At 38.8% G+C, this 22,540-nt stretch overlaps 1 protein-coding gene across 1 annotated transcript; it reads right to left on the bottom strand.

Annotated features, from left to right (window-relative positions):
- Positions 1 to 10,213: 10,213 nt before the first annotated feature.
- Positions 10,214 to 11,422, bottom strand: LOC148123035 (uncharacterized; the record flags this gene model as incomplete). The annotated part of the gene is made up of 1 exon (XM_087897891.1): positions 10,214 to 11,422. A coding segment is annotated over one exon (657 nt), but the record flags the coding sequence as incomplete, so codon positions are not given.
- Between the last annotated feature and the right edge of the window lie 11,118 nt (positions 11,423 to 22,540).

Raw genomic sequence — 22,540 nt, 5'->3', positions numbered from 1 at the left:
AGTAACTGAGCTATCCTGTCTCCTTTACTGATGGAAAAAACTCCACTAGGACAAGAGCACAGGGCTTGTATCTCAGCAGTGTGCTGACTATCAACAAGACCTGGGTGGACAATCAGTCCCTGCAGGGTAAGCGAGCCACACCCTAAAAGCAGGCCCACGCTTCCAGGGGGTAGAGGCTCAGGCAGCTGCACAGGGACAGGCTGCACCCCCATTTGGGGCATCAACAGGAAGTCGGTGGAGGCTCACAAGTCCATTCTTGTTCTGCCTCTGAGGGTTCCTTGGTCGTTGCCCTGACGAACTTGTTCCCATATTTCTGAGGGCCCTGGGACCGAGGGCCTATCACCCCGTTTTTTGGATCAGTCTGTGGGTTTCCTAATGGTGGGAGGATCTTGCCATGGACATCCCTAACGGAGCGGCAGAGATCAGCCCTATGATAACCTTTGCCACAGCGTGAGCAGAGGGTAGGAGGCGCTCTCTCCTTTTCTGATGACCTACAGTCCTTTTTTAAATGTCCTGGCTTCCCACATTTAAAGCAAACTCTTTTGTCTGGCCCTTTAAAAGGGCGTTTTTGTGACTGCATGATGGCTACAGCCAAACCCGCATTTGTCAGGGGTCCTCCTAATTCTCTACAGACCCTGAGCCAGTCCTGTAACCCTTTATTTTTCCTGGGGGCTATGGCCACGCGGCACTCCTGCGTAGCTTGCTCAAAAATGAGCTGCTCGATGAGTGGCGTGGCCATATCAGTGTCGCCAAAAATGCGGCCTGCTGCCTCAGTCATTCTAGCCACAAAATCTGAAAAAGGCTCCTGAGTCCCTTGTATAATCTTGGTGAGCAGGGTGCTTCCTTCTCCCTTTTTAGACAAAGCTTTCCATGCTCTTATAGCTGTATTGGCTATCTGGCAGTAGGCGTCATAAGGGTAGTCTGTCTGGGCAGCGGTGAAGCGCCCTTGCCCGGTCAGGAGGTCAAAAGTCCATTGTTGTTGTTCTGGAGTTAAGGCTTGAGCATTAGCTCTGGCCTGTTCCTGGGTCACCTCATGCCACAGAGCTTTCCACTCCAAATATTGACCCATGCTGACAAGTGACGCTTTTGCAACTGTCTCCCAGTCTGCCGGAGTCATGGCACTCAAGGCTAATCTGTCCAATTGGGCTAAAGTGAAATTAGTGGTCACTACATATTTTCTAACTGACTCTGCTAATTCTTTTATTTGGTTGTACTCCACAGGCGCATACACCCGTCCATTTTCACCTTCGTAAACGGGGAAGGCCAGGTGCAGCTTTCTCTTGACCTTGTCAGGGATAAATGAAAAAGTCTTTGGCCCAAGGTGTTCCTCATAAGGAGGCGCCGAAGGGGCAGTCGGGCGAGGGCGCAGCTCGTAAGGAGGCGGATGGGCCCTTTGGGATGACCTCATGGCCCTACCACTGGTTAATTCTGCCTCCTCCTCTATATCTAGTTCTTCTACCTCTTCTCCTGAGCCAGAACTTTCATGCTCACTTTCATGGTCACTTTCAATTTGCAGAGCTTCAAGCTCCTGCAGAGGATATAAACTACTGTCCTTTCCTTTTTTTCTTATTGTTGGTTCCAGAAATCTTTCGACCTTGTAAATCAGTCTTCTCCCCCATTCTTATTTTCTTAAAACCACTGGGGGGTCTTTTTTCCTTATTTGAGACTGTGCGCGCACCTAACCTCTCACTGTACTCAGTTTCTGAAATGTTATCCTGAACTTCCTCCGTTGCAGCAACCGCCTGGCAGGATTCATCTTTTAAGCAATCTTTGGCGAAAAATAAGAGGACTACTAAAAGAGGTAGCAAGGCCCCTACGAAACCTTCTCAATGTGGAAACAAGTCAAGCTCAAAACCGAAAAATCCAGGAAAAGCCATACCTCTCTGAGTATACAGGCCTGCAGTTCTGAATCCTCCTTGTGTCCAAGGGGTCTCCGGCGGTGCGAGCAGTTGTCAGGGTCTGTCAGCGTCCCGAGGGATTCGGCACCAGATGTCCCGCGCTACTGTCTCACCAGCAAGAACGACACAGGGCACGTAGGATCCTTCTGCAGAACAGCTTTTTAATGCATCTTGAGAGCGAGAGCATAAGCCGACATGGCGGAGACCCAGAGTGAGGCGAACCCAGCCCTTATATAGGAAACAGTCCCCGCCTCGGACGTGTCACTCTCAGATTGGTCAGCTGCCCATCATCCCAGATGACGCCTCGGGAGAGGCAGGGACTACAGCGTTGGAAATTTACCAACACATGCGCGTTATCCTGTTCACCGGGCGGTGGAACCGGATGTCAGCGCCATCTTGGAATGGCGAATGTGGTTGCGGTCCTCTACACTAATAAACAGTTTTTAGCAGATAAATATAATTGAAAAAACACATAGCTATCTTACCTTTGGAAAAGAGAAGGCCACACCCTGATAAAATAATGGCATTAATAAAATATCGTTTGATTTAAACCAAGGCAGAGTTTTTCTTTGTCTACACTGTCCAGTCTTAAAGTACCAGAACATTTTTTTAAATCTGCATGTCATTTGAAGTCACCCCCATTCAAGTCTCCAAATTGAAAGTGTTACATTCATAGGGAAGCACACTATGATCACTTTCAGAAAAGTTATTCTTCATGCCTGCAAGTTCCCTTTCTCTCCTTACAGGAGGCATAAACTTCAGCAGGGGTCCACCTGCCCTGTGTCCTTGTGGTATCCCATTGCTGACTATTTACCAACTCTGGGATAAACTCAGTTTTGTGCTTTCATCAATGGACTGTCACATTTTAAAGACTTGTATTTTCAGTTTCTCTCCTGAAGAATTTTTGAACTCTTCCATTATTTTATGGAGATTTGGACTCAAAGACATCTTTGTGCATATTTCTAAGTTAGTTTATGATGCTGTCCATCTTGTATTTATTTTGGGTCATAAGAAGGGAGGCAAAGATGGACTCAAGTTCACCAATTCATACCTTACTGCTATAATGACATGTTCACTAAGCTTAATAGATGGCTCAGCAGCTGACAACACTGGCTTCTTATCCACAGGGCCTTACAAAACTCCAAGAACTTACAAAGCAGCTCACAATTCTCTTTAACTCCAGTTATAGAAGATCAGATACCCTCTTATGCCTTCCAATTTTATCTCCACTTTTGCACTCAGTGCAATCAATGACAAACTTAAGTCATCAGACAGCAGAAACAAACTTCATGTACTGAGAAATATTATGGTATTCACTGGGGTTCTCAGAAAATGTTAAGAGCAATAGTTTAGTCCTACGGATATCACATTCTACAAAAAAGGGAAAAAAAAACAAAAGAAGAGATGGCAGTATATCATTTTCAATTGAAAATAGGTTTTATTATTTAAGTTGTTGCTTTTCTCTATCCTTCAGTAAAAACATGTTTACTATCTGAAAAAGGGCAATATTTTCCTGGTAGAATGTTTCAATTAATCAGAGTGCTGTCTTAGTGGGAAATGTGTGTGATGTGCAAGTCTAGTAACCTAATCTTGATCACCATATGAAGAGAGCCAAGAGTCCACCACAAAAAGTTGTCTTATGGTCTTCACATATCTGTCAGGGCTAAAATTCCATAATCATATCACACATACAGATAACTGAAACTTTTTTCAAATATATCTCATTTATGTTCCATTACCTGGCATCTCTGTCTAATTCCCTTAGAAGGGAGCACTTCATGATGAAGTGACAAATGGATAATTAATCCGTACAGAATGATACATAGAACTTCAAAGAATGTATACATGTCCACAGGACATCAAGTTATACTGTGAAATATTCAGCTGATAACTTTTTACCTCACTTTTTTCATCTCTACCAGTTTGATGAAAATGATTCTGTGTACACACATATAAGGTAATGTTTCTTATACTCTATCCTATTATGCATTTTAATATGAATTTTGATAAAATTTTTAGAAGAAACATCAAATGTTGGTGTCTAACATGTACCCTTGGAGATATATTCAAGAGAGTGACACATGATGATTATGAGTTCAGATGTATTCATAACTAATTAGTGACATACAAGTTAGACTGGATAGCAATTGACATTTCAAGGAAATTTGTGAAAATATAAAAAAGAAATCAGACACCATTGCTTAAAAAGCATGAATATACACTGCCTAATATTAAAATAAATAATGTGTCACTTAGATGATAGACATCTCTTTCTACATATTTCAGCAGAAAAATACCTATCACTAAGTGAAAGCACAGGAGAAGATGTACAAAAGTCACAGAAGGAATACGAAGAACATAAAATAAACTTCATTGAAAGGATTTGCTAAATATATAGAACACTTTAATATCTCTCACATTTCCAAGAAACTGCAATGGAAAAATGTCCACCATCAGACTTAAGATAGTAACTGATTAACCTTCTTCATGATGAAAAAGATATAAAACAAGAATTTCTGGACAATAAAAAACACTGTGATGTCTAACATCTTTACCATATCATTTACATGAAGGTTTTTCTCCTGTAGGAGTTCTTCCCTATTATCTGATGTTACAATGATAAAAAAAAAAGTCTTTAAAATATTTACAGGGCTATAGACAAGCAGCTAGGACAAGTTGATTGTCAGGATGAAGGTCAGGTTTTTGAGAACTTCCTGTAGTCCTGTAACAGGAATACTCAAGGGTCTAACCTTTTTGGAAGCAAGCATGAATATTCATATATCCATACAAAGGCACACTAAAATAGCAATTATAATTGAATAAAATCTTTGGTTAAACAATTTTTCACTTATTAATGTTTTTCTCCTGTAACATTGATTCCTGTAACCCAGGTATTGAGGCGTTTAAAGGCTTACTTTCAGAGTTTTTCTCAATTGTTATTTGGATCATGCAATACAAAGCAAGAATGTAGACTTGAAGTTACAGAAATTTATAATTCTCAATTAGTGGCATCATTTGGAAAAGTGTAATCATATGAAGTGGAACCTAGTTAAGATGTGACTTCCTGTAGCCTACGAGAAAAACTGGGATGGACCAGGTGCTTGTTCTCTGGGTGATTCCCGCGGGACACAGCAGAACTTGGATTATCCATTCTTGTGACATGAGTTTCCCCTTATAATAAGTAAAAATATAATTGCTTATCTTTAAACTAGCCTGGTTATTTCCTAAATTGAGCTAAATTCTACAGACAAGTGTACTCACATAATTGAATAAAAGTCTGAAATAAAAAAGGGTTAACTTATCATTGAATTCAGAAGACTTCTGGCCATATAATTTTACAGGTGCAAACAAAATAAAGAATTCATAATGCTTGAACAGATTTGACAATTGTAGACTTCTTTTCGTCCCAGTCTTCTGTATGAAAATGTGTGTTGGGCCCCCCACCTCTGCCCTTGTTTCTGAGGTGTCCTTGGAATACCAGATATCCCTATTTCAGTGCTGAGGAGTTTCATCCAGATGGGTGAGTGTGTTCTATAACTGGGCAGACTGTTCCAGAAGACAGCACAGCCCCCATACCCCAGCTCCTGCTGCAGGGCTTCTGTGTTCCACTTGACACTGCCCTGCCCCCATGTCGGCCCTTGTGCCTGAGGTGTCCTTGAAATACCAGGTATCCCTGTTCCAGTGCTGAGGAGTTTCATCCAGACATGTGAGTGTGTGTTATCCTGGGGCAGACTGTCCCAGAAAAGAGCACAGCCCCCTTACCCATGCTCCTCCTGCAGTGGCTTCTTTGTTACACATGACCCTGCTTTCTCCAAGCCTGCCTTGACCCAGGAACAGTTCCTGCTTCTGCACTAAGGTTATTCACCCAAAGGGTGAGAGTATGCAGGCCAGGCAGGCCGGAAGGTCCCAGCAAGGGAGTGCAGGGCACCTTCAACTTCTGCTGCAGGGTCTTCTGTGTTACACTCAACACTGCCCTGCCCCCACATTTTCCCTTTTGTCTGCAGTGTCCTTAGACTACCAGGAGACCCTGTGTCTGTGCTGAGGACTTCCATCCAGACAGAAACAGTTCCTGCTCCTGAACTGAGAAGATGCACCCAGAGAGTCAGTCACAGCAGACTGGACCAAGACATCAAGAATCTCCTGGCACCATTTGAAGGAAGAGACAGGCAGGCACCAGTGCAAGAATTCCTCCAACAACCTGAAAGGCAACATGACACCACCAGAAACCAGGGATCACAAAACAAGAAGAATTGAATACCCAACTCCAGAAGAAATAGAAGAAATCGACTTTAAACGGAACATTGTGAAAATATTAGAGAACCTTAAACAGGAGGTGAAAAATTGCCATAAAGAAATAGAGATGACAAACAAAAAGGTAGAGGAAATGAATAAATCTCTCAAAGATACCATAGAAAAACAAGAAAAACAGGTAAGGGAAACAGTTCAAGACTTGAAAAGTGAAATGGAGGTAATGAAGAAAACACAAACCGAGGGAAGGCTGGATATGGAAAATCCATCTCAGTAAATGAACGGGAACTACAGAGACAAGTATTACCAACAGCATACAAGAGATAGAAGAAAGAATCTTAGACACTGAAGATAATACAGAGAAATAAACTCACTGGTTAAAGAACAAAACAAATCCACCAATTTCTTAACTCAAAATATCCAGGAAATCTGGGACACCGTGAAAAAACCAAACCTAAGAATAATAGGGGTAGAAGAAGGAGAAGAGTTACATCTCAAAGGCCCAAAAAATATTTAACAAAAGTATAGAAGAAAACTTTCCCAACCTAAAGAAAGATATTCCTATGAAGGTACAAGAAGCATACAGAACACCAAGTAGACTGGATCAAAATAAAAGCATCCCCTCGTCATATAAAAATCAAAACACAAAACATACAGAATAAAGAACAAATATTAAGAGCTGCAAGGGAAAAAGGTCAAGTAACATATAAAGGGAAGCCTATCAGAATTACACCTGATTTCTCAATGGAAACCATGAAAGCCAGAAGGTCGTGGATAGATGTACTTCAGACACTAAGAGACCATAGATGCAAGCCCAGACTACTATATCCAGAAAAGCTTACATTCACCATCGATGGAGAAAACAAGATATTCCAGGACAAAAACAGATTTAGACAATACGTTGACACAAACCCAGCTTTAAAGAAAATACTAGAAGGAAACTCACAAACCAAGGAAACCAACAACACCCATAATAACACAAGCATCTGACAACCCTCCACTAGCACAACTCAAAGAAGGGAAACACAAAGACTCTACCACCAGAAAAAGTAAATGGAGTTAACAACCTCTGGTCATTAATATCACTTAGTATCAATGGACTCCATTCACCTATAAAAAGGCACAGGTTAAGATACTGGATATGAAATCAGGATCCAACATTCTACTATTTACAAGAAACACACCTCAAACTTAAAGACAGACACTACCTCAGAGTAAAAATAGGGAAAAAGTTTTCCAATCAAATGGACCAAAGAATAAAGTTGGTGTGGCTATACTAATATCTAACAAAATTGATTTCAAACTAAAATCAATCAGAAGTGATGGAGACAGACACTTTATTCTCATAACAGGAATAATTCATCAGGAGAAAGTCTCTATCCTGAATATCTATGCCCCTAATACAAAAGAACCCACTTTTGTAAAAGAAGAAAAGAAAAACATTACTAGAACTCAAAGCATACATCAAAGCACACACTCTAATAGTAGGAGATCTCAAGTCTTCACTCTCAACAATGGATAGGTCAGCCAGATAGAAACTTAATAGAGAAATAGGAGAACTATCCTATGTAGTGAACCAAATAGACCTACCAGACATCTATAGACCATTCCATCCAAAGAGAAAAGAAGATACCTTCTTCTCAGCATCTCATGAAACCTTTTCAAAAATTGATCATATAATTGGTATCAAAGCAAACATCATAGATACAAAGAATTTGTAGTAACCACCAGTATACTATTGGATCACCATGCAATAAAGCTAGAATTCAAGAACAATTCTAACCCCAGAAAGCCTACAAACTCATGGAAGCTGAACAGTCAACTATTGAACCACCCCTGGGTCAAGGAAGAAATAAAGAAAGAAATTAGTTTTCCTTGAATTCAATGAAAACAAAGACACATCATACCCAAACCTATGGGACACTATAAAAGCCGTGTTAAGAGGAAAGTTCAAAGCACTAAGTGTCCACATAAAGAAAACAGAAAGCACACATAAGAGACTTAACAGCACACCTGAAATCTCTAGAAAAAAAAAAACAGTTTCACCCAGGAGGAGTAGAAGACTGGAAATAATCAAACTGAGAGCTGAAATCAACAAAATAAAAACACAGAAAACAATCCAAAGAATCAATGAAACAAAAAGCTGGTTCCTGGAGAAAATGAAGAAGATTGACAAACCCCTATGCAAACTAATCGCACGGTAGAGAGAAAATATGCAAATTAACAAGATCAGAAATGAAAAGGGAAACATAACCACAGATAAAGAGGAAATTCAGAGAATCATTAGATCTTACTACAAAAGCCTGTATGCCACAAAATTGGAAAATGAGAAAGAAATGGACAATTTTTTAGATAAGTACCATATACCAAAATTAAATCAAGACAAGGTAAACAATTTAGATAGACCTGTAAGTCGAGAGGAGTTAGAAGCTGTCATCAGAGACCACCCTACCAAAAAAGCCCTGGACCAGATGGTTTCAATGCAGAATTCTACCAGAACTTCCAAGAGGAGCTAATGCCTATGCTCCTTAAAGTGTTTCACAAAATAGAAACAGAAGAATCATTGCCAAACTCCTTTTCTAAAGCTACAGTCATGCTGATACCAAAACCACACAAAGACTTAACCAAGAAAGAGAATTACAGATCAATCTCACTCATGAACATCGATGCAAAAATTCTCAATAAAATACTGGCAAACCAAATCCAAGCACACATCCAAAAAATTATATATTATGATCAAGTAGGCTTCATCCCAGAGAGGCAGGACTGGTTCAACATATGAAAATCTACTAATGTAATCCATCATATAAATAAACTGAAGGAAAGAAACCATTTTAGGGTTAGCAAGAGACTTGACTCTACAGGGGTTCCTAGGTGTCCAAGGAGATGTTCTCAGCTTATTTCTTGAGCAGCAGAGGAAAGGGTGTCTGAACTGGTCTTGTCCTATAGCCACACTGATGCATATCTTGCATATTACCATAGACTCTTCAACTGGAGATGGATGGAGATAGAGACAGAAACCTACACTGGAGCACTGGGCTGAGCTCCCAAGGTCCTAATGAGGAGCAGAAGGAGGGAGAACATGAGCAAGGAAGTCAGGACTGAGAGGGGTGTGTTCACCCACTGAGAAGGTGGGACAGACCTAACCAGAGTCTGAATATGGCTGATGGTGGAGGCTGACTGAGAAGCCAAGGACAATGGCATTGGGCTTTGATTCTACTGCATGGATGGGCTTTGTGGGAGCCTTGTCTGTTTGGATGCTCACCTCCCTGGACCTGGGGGGGGGGCAGGGAGGGCCTTGGACTTCCCATAGGGTAGGGAAACCTGACTGCTCTTTGGCCTGGAGAAAAAGAGGGAGAGGTGAGGGGAGGGAAGTGGGAGGAGGTGGAAAGTTTTAATAAAAAAAATAAAATTAAAGTTAAAAAAAGAAAAGAAAAATGTGTGTTGCCTGAAGATATTTCCAAAACATTTATATTCTCATTCCCCTTAGAATAAATCTTCTGAGGTCCTCAGAGTACTGTTATATGCAAAGACCTAAATAGACTTCTTTTCCACTTAAATTTTACTCTTGTACAAAGACTACCAAGAAGAGGAAAACTTTACCACACTGATTGCACCTAAAGGGTTTGACAGGCTGAACTGTGGTTGCACACCCCTCTAATCTTGCACTTGTGAGACAGACAAATCTCTGTGAGTTAAAAGCCAGACAAATTTTTGAGTGAGTTCCAGAACAGACTCCAATGATACAGAGAAACCTTGTCTCGAAAAAATAAAAAAAGAAAAAAAAGTTTCTTTGCAGTATGACTTTTTTTCCTCAAGGTTTTAAAGTCTGAAGACATTTACAAAGGTACTACCACATTGGCTAAAATTGTAGGGTTTCTATTCAGCATGTGCTGTGATGGATATGTATACTTCTATGACATGCAAAGACTCTACTACATTGATTAAATTTATAAGGTTCCTCTCCAGTATGTGTTCCTTTATGTGTTTGGAGACTACATTGATATGATAAGGCTTTACCACATTAATTACGTTCATAGGGTTTCTCTCCAGTATGTGTTCTTTTGTGAAGTGAGGGTTTAGAGTGCTGTGAAAAAGCTTTATCATATCAATTACAAAGCGCTTCTTTCCAGTATGTGTACCTTTATTTCTGTGAAGCTCACCATGACTCACAAAAGCTTTATAACATTGACAACATTGATAAGGTTTCTCTCCAGTATGTGTTTTTTGATGTACTCAAACACTACTGTTCTGTGAAAAGGCTTTACCACATTGATTACATGTGTTGGGTTTCTCTCCAGTATGTGTTTTTTTTTATGTATTTGGAGACTACATTGACATGTAAAGACTTTATGTCAAATTCACTACATTCATAGAATTTCTTTTGAGTATGTGTTCTTTTGTGTATTTTGAGTTTAGAGCATTTTGAAAAAGCTATATCACATTGATTACATTCATAGGTTTTCTCTCCAGTATGTGGTCTTTTGTGAACTTGGAGACTTCTGACTTATAGAAATTCTTTACTACATTGATTATATTCACAGGGTTTCTCTCCAATTTGTGTTCTCTTATGTATTTGGAGTCAACTGATACCTGCAAAGGCTACATCATAATGAATATCATAATATAGCTTCTCTGCAGAATGCCTTTTTCCATACCGTTGAAGATGTATAGGTTCCTTTATGTGTTTGGAGATTACTGACATGTAAAAAGGCTTTACCACATTGACTGAATTCATAGGGTTTCTCTCCAGTATGTATTCTTTTATGTGTTTTTAGATTATCCAGTTGTGAAAAGGTTTTACCACACTGATTACATGTGTAGGGTTTCTCTCCCATGTGTGTTCTTTTGTGAAGTTGGAGAGTATTGATATACGAAAAGGCTTTACCACATTGATCACATTCATAGTGTTTCTCTCCAGTATGTGTTCTTTTATGTCTGTGAAGTTCACTATGACTCGCAAAAGCTTTATCAAATTGATTACATTGATAAGGTTTCTCTCCAATATGAGTCCTTTGATGTACTCGAAGATTACTCTTCAGTGAAAAGGCTTTACCATATTGATTACATTCATAGGGTTTCTCTCCAGTATGTGTTCTTTTATGTGTTTTTAGATTACTAAGTTGGGAAAAGACTTTATCACATTGAGTACATTCATAGGTTTTCTCTCCAGTATGTGCTCTTTTGTGAACTTTGATTCTTTTGACATATGAAAAATCTTTACCACATTTATTACATTCATAGGGTTTGTCTCCAGTATGTATTTTTGTGGTTTTAAGTTACTGACACATGAAAAGGCTTTATCACATTGATCACATGCATAGGGTTTCTCTCCTGTATGAATTTTTTATGTGTTTTTAGACTACTAAGATGGGAAAAGGCTTTACCACACTGATTACATGTGGAGGGTTTTTCTCCAGTATGTGTTCTTTTATATATTTGGAGATTATATTTAAGTGCAAAGGTTTTTACCACATTAAGTAAATTTATAGGGTTTCTCTTTAGTATGTGTTCTTTGATGTATTTGGAGTTGAGATCATTTTGAAAAAGCTTTATCACATTGATTACATTCATAGGTTTTCTTTTCAGTGTCTCCTCTTTTGTGAACTTGGAGACTTCTGACATATGAAAAGTCTTTACCACATTGATTAAATTCACAGGGTTTCTCTCCAGCTTGTGTTCTTTAAGTATTTGGTGACAACTGGTACCTTCAAAGCTTCATCATATTGAAGACCATCATGTGGCTTCTCAGCAGAATGAATTTTTTTATGCCTTTGAAGATGACTATAACATGCAAAGGCTTTAACACATTGAGTATATTCAGAGGGTTTCTCTCCATTATGGTTTCTTTCATACCTGCAAAAATAATTGGCACATATAAAATTTTACCATGTATATTATACTGATGAATCTTAATATCTGTATGAATTAATTTTATAAATTTGTTTAATTGTAAAGAGGAATCAGATTTTAAGTTTTACATTCATGGTGCTATCTTTCAGTATGGAATGCTTTGTGACTTTGAAGTACCTTTGATGGTAAAGGTCTTTTAATAAATATCCCACATTTATAGCATCATTTTCTATAAGTTTTTTAACATATTTGAAAGGAACTAGATTAACTAGGTTTTAAATAACCTTACATTCTTTTTCATTCTTATGTTTTTCTGTGGTGTAATACCTACCACAAGAAAGTCTACTAGGACAAACAAAAGTAAGTACACAGTCCAACACTCATAGAGCTTATCTTCAGTGTGAGTTTGCTGATGTCTTCCCAAGGAAGTTTGAAAACCCATTAAATATAATCTTGTAGCACATTCAGCAAATCTACCCAGTGTTGAAATACTAAATATCTTTCATATCTTCTCATTATTCTGAAAGAGATACAGTTCCTCTTTTCATTTTGGTAAGCTCACTTGTGACATATGACATTCTTATTGAAGGAAGAAGAATTGTCCATTGAATTCACAGTTTGGCTGTCTGTTCCTCATAGAAATGTGGTATAGAAATTAAGGTTTCTCCTCAAGAGCTCTTTTGACTCTCATAAACTCTTTCAGCAAGTTTGGCAAAGTCACAAGTACATGAGTATCACTGGCTTTACTACAGAGTTTTCATTTTTTGGACAGTTTTAAGTGTATACTTATTATCTATTCAATGTGTATATGTGTGTTCCTTGTGCAATATCTGAATGTTATGAAACTAAATAGATTGGCAGGTCTATAGCATGGTTGTCATGGGGCTTTGATCCAAATGGTGGTATCAGTTAAAGAATCCTTTCCTTCTCTTCTGTTTCTAGAGAAATGCCTTGGGTACATAGACCTCATACAGAGGCATATGATTTTATGAGAAATTAATAATCATTAATATACTTTAAGCTGTGTTTATTTATAATATTGTTTTTCTTTGAAACTTCCGGAACAAATTAAAATTTTTTAAGAGATAAATATATACCAAGTTGCAAATAAAACTTCCTTCCATGTTTTCTAGCACTTTGAGAATGTTCTTCAAAATTATGATCTTCCTAACTGTAGCCTACTATATAGGAAAAGAAAGTAGATAATATATTAAAGGATATTGGACAAAATTGAATATCTTAAGTGAAATATGTCTTAGTTATTTGGCTCATTCTTACTCTTTCTCAAACACAAATATACAAAAGTATCAATAATAATACACACTCGTCCCCTTACTCTAAGATTAGAAGGAAAGTTCACAATCTTACCAATAGCAGTGAAGTTTCTGTATGTCTCCACCATCACATCTTTGTAGAGACTCTTTTGGGAAGGATTTAACAAAGCCCACTCATCCTGAGTGATGTCAATGTGCACATCCTCATAGGTCACTGAATTCTAGAATAATCTATCCAACAATAAAACAAAGTGTGATCTTGACATTGGATACTTCTTTTTAAATGATATATTTGTATAATGCTAATGCTTTCCACATTTCTTCCATGACATTACATTATAATATAATCACTAGTCACTTTAGAAGGAAACTAAAGAGGAGGTTCATATGTGCCATTTATTGGCCCTTTAAATATGATATATACATGAGAAAGAAATACCAATTTACAGACACACAGAGACAGACAAGTAAGTAGATCAACACTACTGAGAAAACACTACAGAAATAGTAAGAACAATGATTATCTAGAAAAGTGATGGGAAAATTGGGTATACTGACTCTTGCCTTTAACTCCAGCAATCAATATAAAAGCAGATGAATTAAATTGAGTTGGATATCAGCCAAAGCCTATGCCATGAGTTACAGGTAAGCCAGAGTTACAAATTAATAAAACCCAGTATTCACCCAAAAACTATTCAAATAAAAATGTAAAAAGAAATCGAAAGTTTTACTGAAGTCCTTACTGGTGTAGGATGTCTTTCTGTATTTGTGTTGCTTTCATTGGTTATTAAAGAACCCTGCCTTGGCCTTTTGATAGGGCAGCTCTTAGGTTGGTGGAGCATACAGAACAGAATTCTGGGAAGAAGAGCAGAGTGGCAGATGCCATGAAAATCAGGCCTGAGACAGATGTAGGTTAGAATCTTGCTGGTAAGCCACAGTCTCGTGGTGATAAGCAGATTTAATAGAAATGGGTTAATCAGATGTGAGAGTTAGTCAAAAAGAGACTAGAGCTAATGGGCCAAGCAGTAATTTAATTAATATAATTTTTGTGTCATTATTTTGGGGGTAAAACTAGCCAGGTGGCTGGGAGCCTGGTGGCTGTTATGAAAAGTAGATCTACGCCCTCCTACTACATCTTACAAAAAGTTTTGTATTCACTTTAGTTCTACATTCATCTTCCAGAACGCCCAGTAGCCCAGTTTAAACTGTTTCATAATAAGATCTTAATAAAAGGGAGTGCATGTTTAACAGTTACATATGGACAAAAGAAAACATCAGCCCAGCAAATGATGATCATAAATAACATAGAGTAAGGGAGATGGATCAGCAATTAAGCAGTCTTGCTGTCTTTGTAGATAAGAGAGCAAAATTTCCAGTACTAAAAGGGACTTGTAATTATCCATTATTCAACTTCATAGGTTCTGAGGACTCTTGTAACTACCATGAGGAACATGCACACATGTGGTACATACCTTTGTATATAGATACAACCTCATATTCATTGAAAGCATTCAAAACAAAAAAATATTAGAAGCAGGTAGAAAGTCAGCTACTAGCAGTGCAATGATTCAGAATACAGAGGTATTAATGTCATGGATACTATTCTCCTGGGAAAAAGAATGAGATCCCCCACCAAGCTTCAAATTTCAAGATGTAGGTGAAGTTCAGCATAGAAACTTATCCTTGAAATGTACAAAAACCCTACATTCCAGGTTCATCAGACAATAAAAGAATGCATAAACACACACACATACACACACAAAACAAAGTATGTTGCTTTGCAGTTAATCCCTCTGTGCAGAAGCCAGGATTATTTGTATTTCTGAGTTGAGGACAGCATGGTCTAAGAAGCTAAATTCAGGACCCAGAACTACATAGAAAAATCTCGTCTTTTGAAAACAAAAGTAAAAACAAAAAAATTAAAATAGAAATCAGGATAGCAAAAGGCTGAAGAGTGAATAGCAATTGCTTCAACTACATGCTATGTCATTTAGCAATACCGTCTATAATGGTGGTAAAGTCACGACAGCAGGACACACATAACCAGAAATGGGTTGAGACTATAAACATGTAAATCCAATCCCTAGTATAAGAGTTTTATCCAAAAGCTTCCTCCTACTAAATGTTCCACAAATATAACAAAGAAGAGCACCCCAGAGAACAAGTGTTCAACCACTTCTTCTAAACTTGGAACTTTTCCTTCGATCAACTACATTCTGATTTTGATCCATACATATTCATAGTCATTCCATGATAAAAAAAAAAGTATTTAGTCTAACTTCCATGATGGTCATAGGCTGGAACAGTTCCTAAAATGTTTCAATGTGAAGTCTCTTATAACAATCATGGTATTGACCTGATTGGACATAACCCAGCCCAATGAAAACCACACCTAATAGTGCCATGCCCTAGGAGATTACTGGGTCTAACTACATTCAAACTACCAGAGTGGTTTATGTGAGTCTTAAGGTAGATAGATTCTCAATTATCTGAGGAACTGCCATATTGGTTCCCATAGTGACTATACAGGTTTGCATTCCCAACAGCAATGGAGGAATGTTCTACATACTCAACATCCTTGCCAGCATGAGTTGTGCCTTGTGTTATTTAACATAGCTATTCTGACAGGTATAAGGTGAATTCTAAAAGCCTTTTTGATATACATTTGATTGATGGCTAAGTATATTGAACATTGAGTTAAGTGTTTCTAAGACAGTTTAGATTCATCTATTTAGAACTCCTTGTTTAAATCTCTACCATATTTTTATTCAATTAATTTATTTCTTGATGTGTTGCTTCTTGAGGTCTTTTGCTTCTGAACAAGTAAACCCAAACTACATGGACAAACAAGATGTGTACTCATTGTAAGTGGATATTATCTGTTGAGTAAAGACTAATCACAGTACAATCCACAGACCCAGATAGGGTAAGTGAGAAAGATGACTGTAACAGGGGGTGCATGGATCCCAAACAGGAAGATTAAATGAGTAGATTTTGTAGTTTTATCCAAAGCAAGAACAGGAAGGATAATGGGAGTAAATGGAGTTGTAATTATCCATTACTTCAACTTCATAGGTTCTGAGGCCTCTTGAGACTACCATGAGTAACAGGCACACATGTAGTAATGCCTTTGTATATAGATATAAACTCATATTCATTAAAAACATTCAAAACAAAAAAATAGTGGCAGGTAGAAAGTCAGCCACCAGCAGTGCAATGATTCAGAAGGCAGAGATATATGAAGGGGGAAACACAGCAAGAAATTAGTAGAATAGGAAAGCGTTCAAGGGTTGATGTTGAAACAGAGCAGTAACAACTTTCTGCAATTTTAAGGGTGATTATAGTGAGGACTTCCTATAACTCAGAAATATGGAACCTGTACTGGCCATCTTCTGTAATCACATATGGCTCCCAGTGGTGGGACTAGGAAACCAAGTCATCCACAAAATCCAACTTGAGGCCCCAGGTGGCTAGGAAGAGCACCGAGATGAGCAGGACCCAAAAGTTGGATGGCTTAGAAAGCTAGGGTAGAACCAAATACAAGTAACAATAAATTAAAAAAGAAAGTCAGTGTAATGATACCTAACTCCATGACCAACAGCTCTCCAGATCTCCAATCCTGTTCAGCTTTGTTGAGAACAGCACACTTCTTTTTCTTGGGCTGGTTCCATTCTCCATGAGTTAATTTCCTTGGCAGGTTAACATCTTGGGTAATTAAAAGAATTCCAACCTTCCAATATTAAGATACACTCAAGATCTTCTGTACTCTTCCATAGGCTTTGAGTAAATACACTGACTCTGCCCTCTGCAGTGCACACACCTGGTCTTCTAGACTCCGGCTGGCTCAGTTCCACTGTCACTGCTGTTTTGGTGGTCATCTCACAGGGCTGGCCTCTCCAAAACACTGGGATCTTCTATTGCAACTGGGTTTCACTTTCACCAGTAGTTTCTCATAGAATCTCCTCAGGGTGCCACACCTCTTGGCATGACCCTTACAGTCCTGGGTATTCAACTGCCAATGACACTGTACGTTCAGTGATGTCTTTTCCTGGCCTCTTACAGTGTAAAGCCTGACGTCCATCAATACCTTCAAAACCAATACCGCCTGGGTGCGACACATTACAAACTCATACCAGCATGAGGTACCACCTTGGCTACCTCTGGAAGACAGCTTCTCTGTGCTCTTAGCAAACACTTCCCAGACATTTTCTATCACTGATACTGGTCTCTTAATCATCACTAAATTTTTAGCTCTAGCCATTCAGCATTAAGTATCAAGCAGTGCAATATTTCACTTAAATACGTCTGATAACTTGCTCATCACAGCTGATTCTTCAGCCCCAGCTAACCAGAAAAAGAGGATTCAATTCCTTTATTTTATCCTTAACTCTTAAGCCAGAACCATGTGGCCCAACCTGTCAGGCTTTGCTGCTTACTGGGGTTGGAACATGATACCCTGTTTAGTTATATCTTTACCAGCTTTCTGTCTTTCACTGTATAAGCATGGACATCTGGAAACATGATCTGTATACTAAACTGTGCTTGAAGTAACAGAAGTATGGATGCCTCTGTGTTCTGAGTGCTAGGATTAAAGTCAATGTGCCACTACTCCCTCAGGCAACCAATCCCTTTATTCCATTTTTAAAACCGTTGATGTCCTTGAACAGAGGAGTTAGATATATTCGACTTTTAGAGGCCCTTATCTCCTCAAGTATGTTTCCTTGCTCAGCAGATCTTTTATTGAGTATCTTCAGTAGAGTTACCAATAATATCACCTAGGCAGAGTCTATCTTAAGCTGTGTTGAGATTTCTTCTGCCATTGAAATTAATCAAAATCTCCTTACTTTAGCCTCAGGCAGATTCTTTGAACCAAGGTATTTTATTCACCAAAATATCACAATAATAATTTTGAAAGAACATAGTAAAATTCTTCTCTGAAACCTCTTGAGCTGGATCCTGATATTTCATATCATTATCAAGGTCAATCTCTCCCATGCTCCTCCTAGTATGATACTTTCTGTAGGCAGGGCTAATTGCATTCTGTCCTTTTCTTAAGGCAAAGAATCAAAGACCTTATTATTCTAAACAAAAGCATGGTTAGGATTAGAACAGCAATGCTCAAGTCCCTGGGACCAACTTCTGTTTTAGATTTTTTTTGTAAGGAGACACCATGACCAGAGAAACTCTTAAAACAAAAACATTTAATTGAGGTGGTTCACGTACAATTTCAGAGGTTGAGTTAATTATCGTCATGGCTGGGAGCATGTAAACTGTCAGCCAGATGTGATACTGGAGCTGAGAGTCCTTTGTTCTTGACTCAGAGGAAACAGGACATAGTCTGACACACTGGGGAAGTATCCTGAGAATAAGAGACCTAGAAAACCCACAGTGACATACTTCCTCCAACAAGACCATGCCAACTCCAGAACTGTCACAATTCCTACTACTTCCACTCCCTAGGAGATTATCGGGGCCAACTATATTCAAACTACCACAGTGGTATAGCTGAGTCTTGAGGTAGACAGATTCCCAATTATCTGAGAAATTGCCATATTGATTTCTATGCCGGCTATACAGGTTTGCATTTCTAGCAACAATGGGGGGTGTTCCCTTTTCTCCATATTGTTGCCAGCATGAGGTGTCACTTGTATTATTGATCTTAGCCAATCTGACAAGGATAAGATGAATCATTAAAGTACTTTTGATTTGTATTTCTTTGATAGTTAAGGATGTTGAACACTTATTTATGTGTTTTTAAGCCAGTTAAATTCATCTATTTCAAATTCTTTATTTTGATGTGTATTACATTTTTATTTTATTATTTATTTTGGTGATGTCTCATTTCCTCAGGTCTATTTTATTCTGAACAAGTAAATCTGGAACCACATAGACAAACATGATATGCACTTGCATATATGTGGGTATTTGCAGTTGAGTAAAGAATAATCACAGTACAATCCAGACTCAGAGAGGGTAAGTAACAAGAATGACTACAGCAGGGGATGCATGGAGCCTACATGAAAAGAGGAAGTAGACTAGATTTTACGGGTGAAAAGGGAATGGCAACAGTAACAATCATGGGATAAATGGAGGGATGGAGGGAGAATATACAGGGAGAGATGACTGGAATAGGAAAACTTTTAAGGTTGATGCGGAAACCTAATACAATAGAAACTTCTTGCAAGCTAAGATGGCAACCCTAATGAGAACTCCCAGTAACTAAGAATTTGAAGCATGAAGCTGTCATCTCCTCTAATGACATGTAGTTCCCTGTGGTGGGAAAATAAAGCCAGCCACAAAATATTTGACACAGAGTTGTGTGGTCTGGAAGATATACCAGGAAATTGGTGGTTTAAATTGGTGTAGTGGCAAGCCAATGACTGAACTAACTTAAAACCTAAGTGAAAAGAGGCAACCCATGTCCAGCACTGCCTGGATGGCAAGGAATTAAAGTTCAATGATTCAGAATTTAGAGTAGAACAAAATAAAAGTAACAAAAATGAAAATAAGAGTCAATATAAGGATTTCTATATCTATTCTGATAAAGTCATAGGTTGTTTCCTAGACCAACTGTAAACAAAGTCCTTCTTTTGAAAATTGATTATGGCAGATGCAAAGAACTTCAAACACTAGACGAAACACTTGGAAACAAGCAGAAATTTGGGTGAGGACTTTTTAGAAGCCAGAGGTGTGAAAGACAGTAAAAATTCCACAATTTACAGAATCAACTAAGCAGGATCATAAGGGCTCAGAGAGCCTGACAGAGCAACAATGGAGCTTGCAGTGTCTGAATTCTGTCCTCTCAATGTTTACTGCCGTTGCTTTGCTTGGTGCTTCTGTGAGGCTGCTAACTGTAAGAGTGTTTCTGACTCATTTGCTTGCTCTTGGTACTATTTTCCTTCTTCTGGGTTGTGTAATCATTCATGGATATGAAGGTTTGTGTCTAGTCTTATTGGATCTTGTCATGTTTGTTGCCATTGCTATGAGGCCTGCTCTTTCTGAAGGGAAACAAAGGAACAGCGGATCTGGGACAGAGGGAATGTTGGGGACTAGGGAGTTTAGACAGGGTTGAGGCTGTGATCAGATGTACTGTATGAGAGAAGAATAAATAAAGAGAATAAACAAAAAGCAATGAAAATGCTTTAAATCTAACTTCATAATTTTCACAATCTTTAACAGCCAAAATGTTCAAATATCCCTTCTCTTCTGATACTCAAGACATAACATTGTCTTGTGATATCTATTAAAATAAATAAACAAAGTAAACTTTTCAGAAATAAAGTGACACAGGATATATTCCATTTATAAAGAGAGGAATAGGTCTGTCTGTGTTTCAGTTTCCAGTTTGTGAAGACATCTCAAAATCATATACAGACCACACCAGGCAAAGAACAGGTAGGCCACCAGTTCATAAAACTTCTTAATTCCTTTAGTTTCCACAGTCACATTCCCCAAACGATTCTCCAGCCATCACCTCTGAGACATATCCCCACCCCTCAAGAGCAGGCCAGGGCAACAAGAAGAACAGGTAGTTGAACTCAGGCAAAGACTCCCTGATAAAGCAGAGTCCACACTAAACATTTGAAATCCAGGCAGCCTATCCATCCATTGATCACCTCCACTCTTTGAGTACTGCCCCCAAACATTATCCCCATCCTACCTGCCTTCTTGTTACTGTGTCCTAGCCCCCAAAAGAGGTGGAGATGTTCTGTATGAACAAGACACAGCAGCTGTGAGAAGTCCATGTAGGCCACTTTCACACTGACATGTCCACTCACAAAGTCCCTCACACCACGCAGTCCCTAATCCACCTCCCTTCTTCATGTTTTCTCAGCCACCAACTTGCACAAAGATTTCCTGAAAGAACAGAAACAAAATCTGTCAGTTGATTTCTAGCCCCGAACATGGTTATGAAGGACCTCTGTTGAACCATAGGCCACACAGACCAGAAGAACAGACAGCAAATAGGAACCACTGGAGAAAACACTTTCAAAAGAGACAAAATGAGAAATGGGAACCTAGACTCATAATTACCACAAACCCAAATACATATACAGTTTAAGAACACAAAGAACAGCCATGGCAATATGTCCCCACCTGATCCCAGCTATTCTACTACAACAAGCCCTCAATATTCTAATATAGCTGCAACACAAATAATACTGTCTGAGAGGTGTGCCTATTACTCTTTTGCTTGGTCTTGAGACCCTTTTTCTCCTATTACGTTACCTCTTAAAGCCTTGATATGAGAGCTTATGCCTAGTCTTATTTAAATTCATGTGTTGTAATGTAATGCCTGCACTATGAGAAGGTTCGTGAGTCAGAAAAAAGACTGGAGATGGAAAAACACACGGAGATATGGGTTACTCTTAAAACAAGAATGGTGGTTTTAGTGTGTTCCAGGGCAGCTTATATATGGTTTTCCTTAACTAATGGCCCAAGCTCCTGGGAGTTTTAGCTGCAAACCCACCAGAAACCACTCCCTTGTCATCAGGAACTCATGGAAGTCTCATGCTCAGAGCAACTGCAAGCACAGGAAAACAAGCTGTTCACTCAAGCAGGCAAAGGGTCATAGAAAATTCAAGGTCTGAGGGTCTTCAGTCCAAAACAATGTCACATTTGGTTGATATCCCTGGGAGATCTTCTCTTTTAAGAAGGAAAATGGAGGAGTAGGTATGGAGGAGAGGTGGTCGGGGGGTAGAAAAGAAGAGAAAATAGGGGAAATTGTAGTTGAGATATATTGTATGAGAGAAAAAGTTCAAAAAGAAAAGAAAAGAAAGAGGAATGTGAATGTTGGGGGGGAAGATTGGACCAAAGCAACATTAAAACTCAGCAGGATGAAAACAAAATCCTTCAGTTCCATCTCAGATTCAAGGGACTTCATTCTAAAACAACTTTGATAGCTCCATCACTGTAACTGTTCATTCTCATCACTCATTTGCTATTCCCACTCTCTGTATGCAGCTGTCTATGGCAAATGCCTCCTATCTTGGGTATGTCACTATCCTGTGTTCTCAAAAGAACAGATACTTCTTCTTCAGAGATTCATGCAATAAACTCTCAAAGGCTCCTCACTAGCTTTCTGACCCTGCCAAATGCAGGTAGGTACAGCAGTACTGAGCTGAACCCACAGAGGGAGAATCCATGACCTTTACATTTGACATCTTTACTGTTCCCAGAATCAGTACATGGGGTATCATGACAAGTTTGGCTTCTAAGTTGTGATGGAACCCAACAGAGTTGCATGGACCAGAGTCACAGTAGGTT

This window comes from Myodes glareolus, chromosome 2 (genome assembly GCF_982192425.1).
Source record: "Myodes glareolus chromosome 2, mMyoGla1.1, whole genome shotgun sequence".
Lineage (NCBI taxonomy): Eukaryota > Metazoa > Chordata > Mammalia > Rodentia > Cricetidae > Myodes > Myodes glareolus.
Note: the sequence above shows the minus strand (reverse complement) of the source record. Positions and strands in the feature narration are given on the sequence as shown.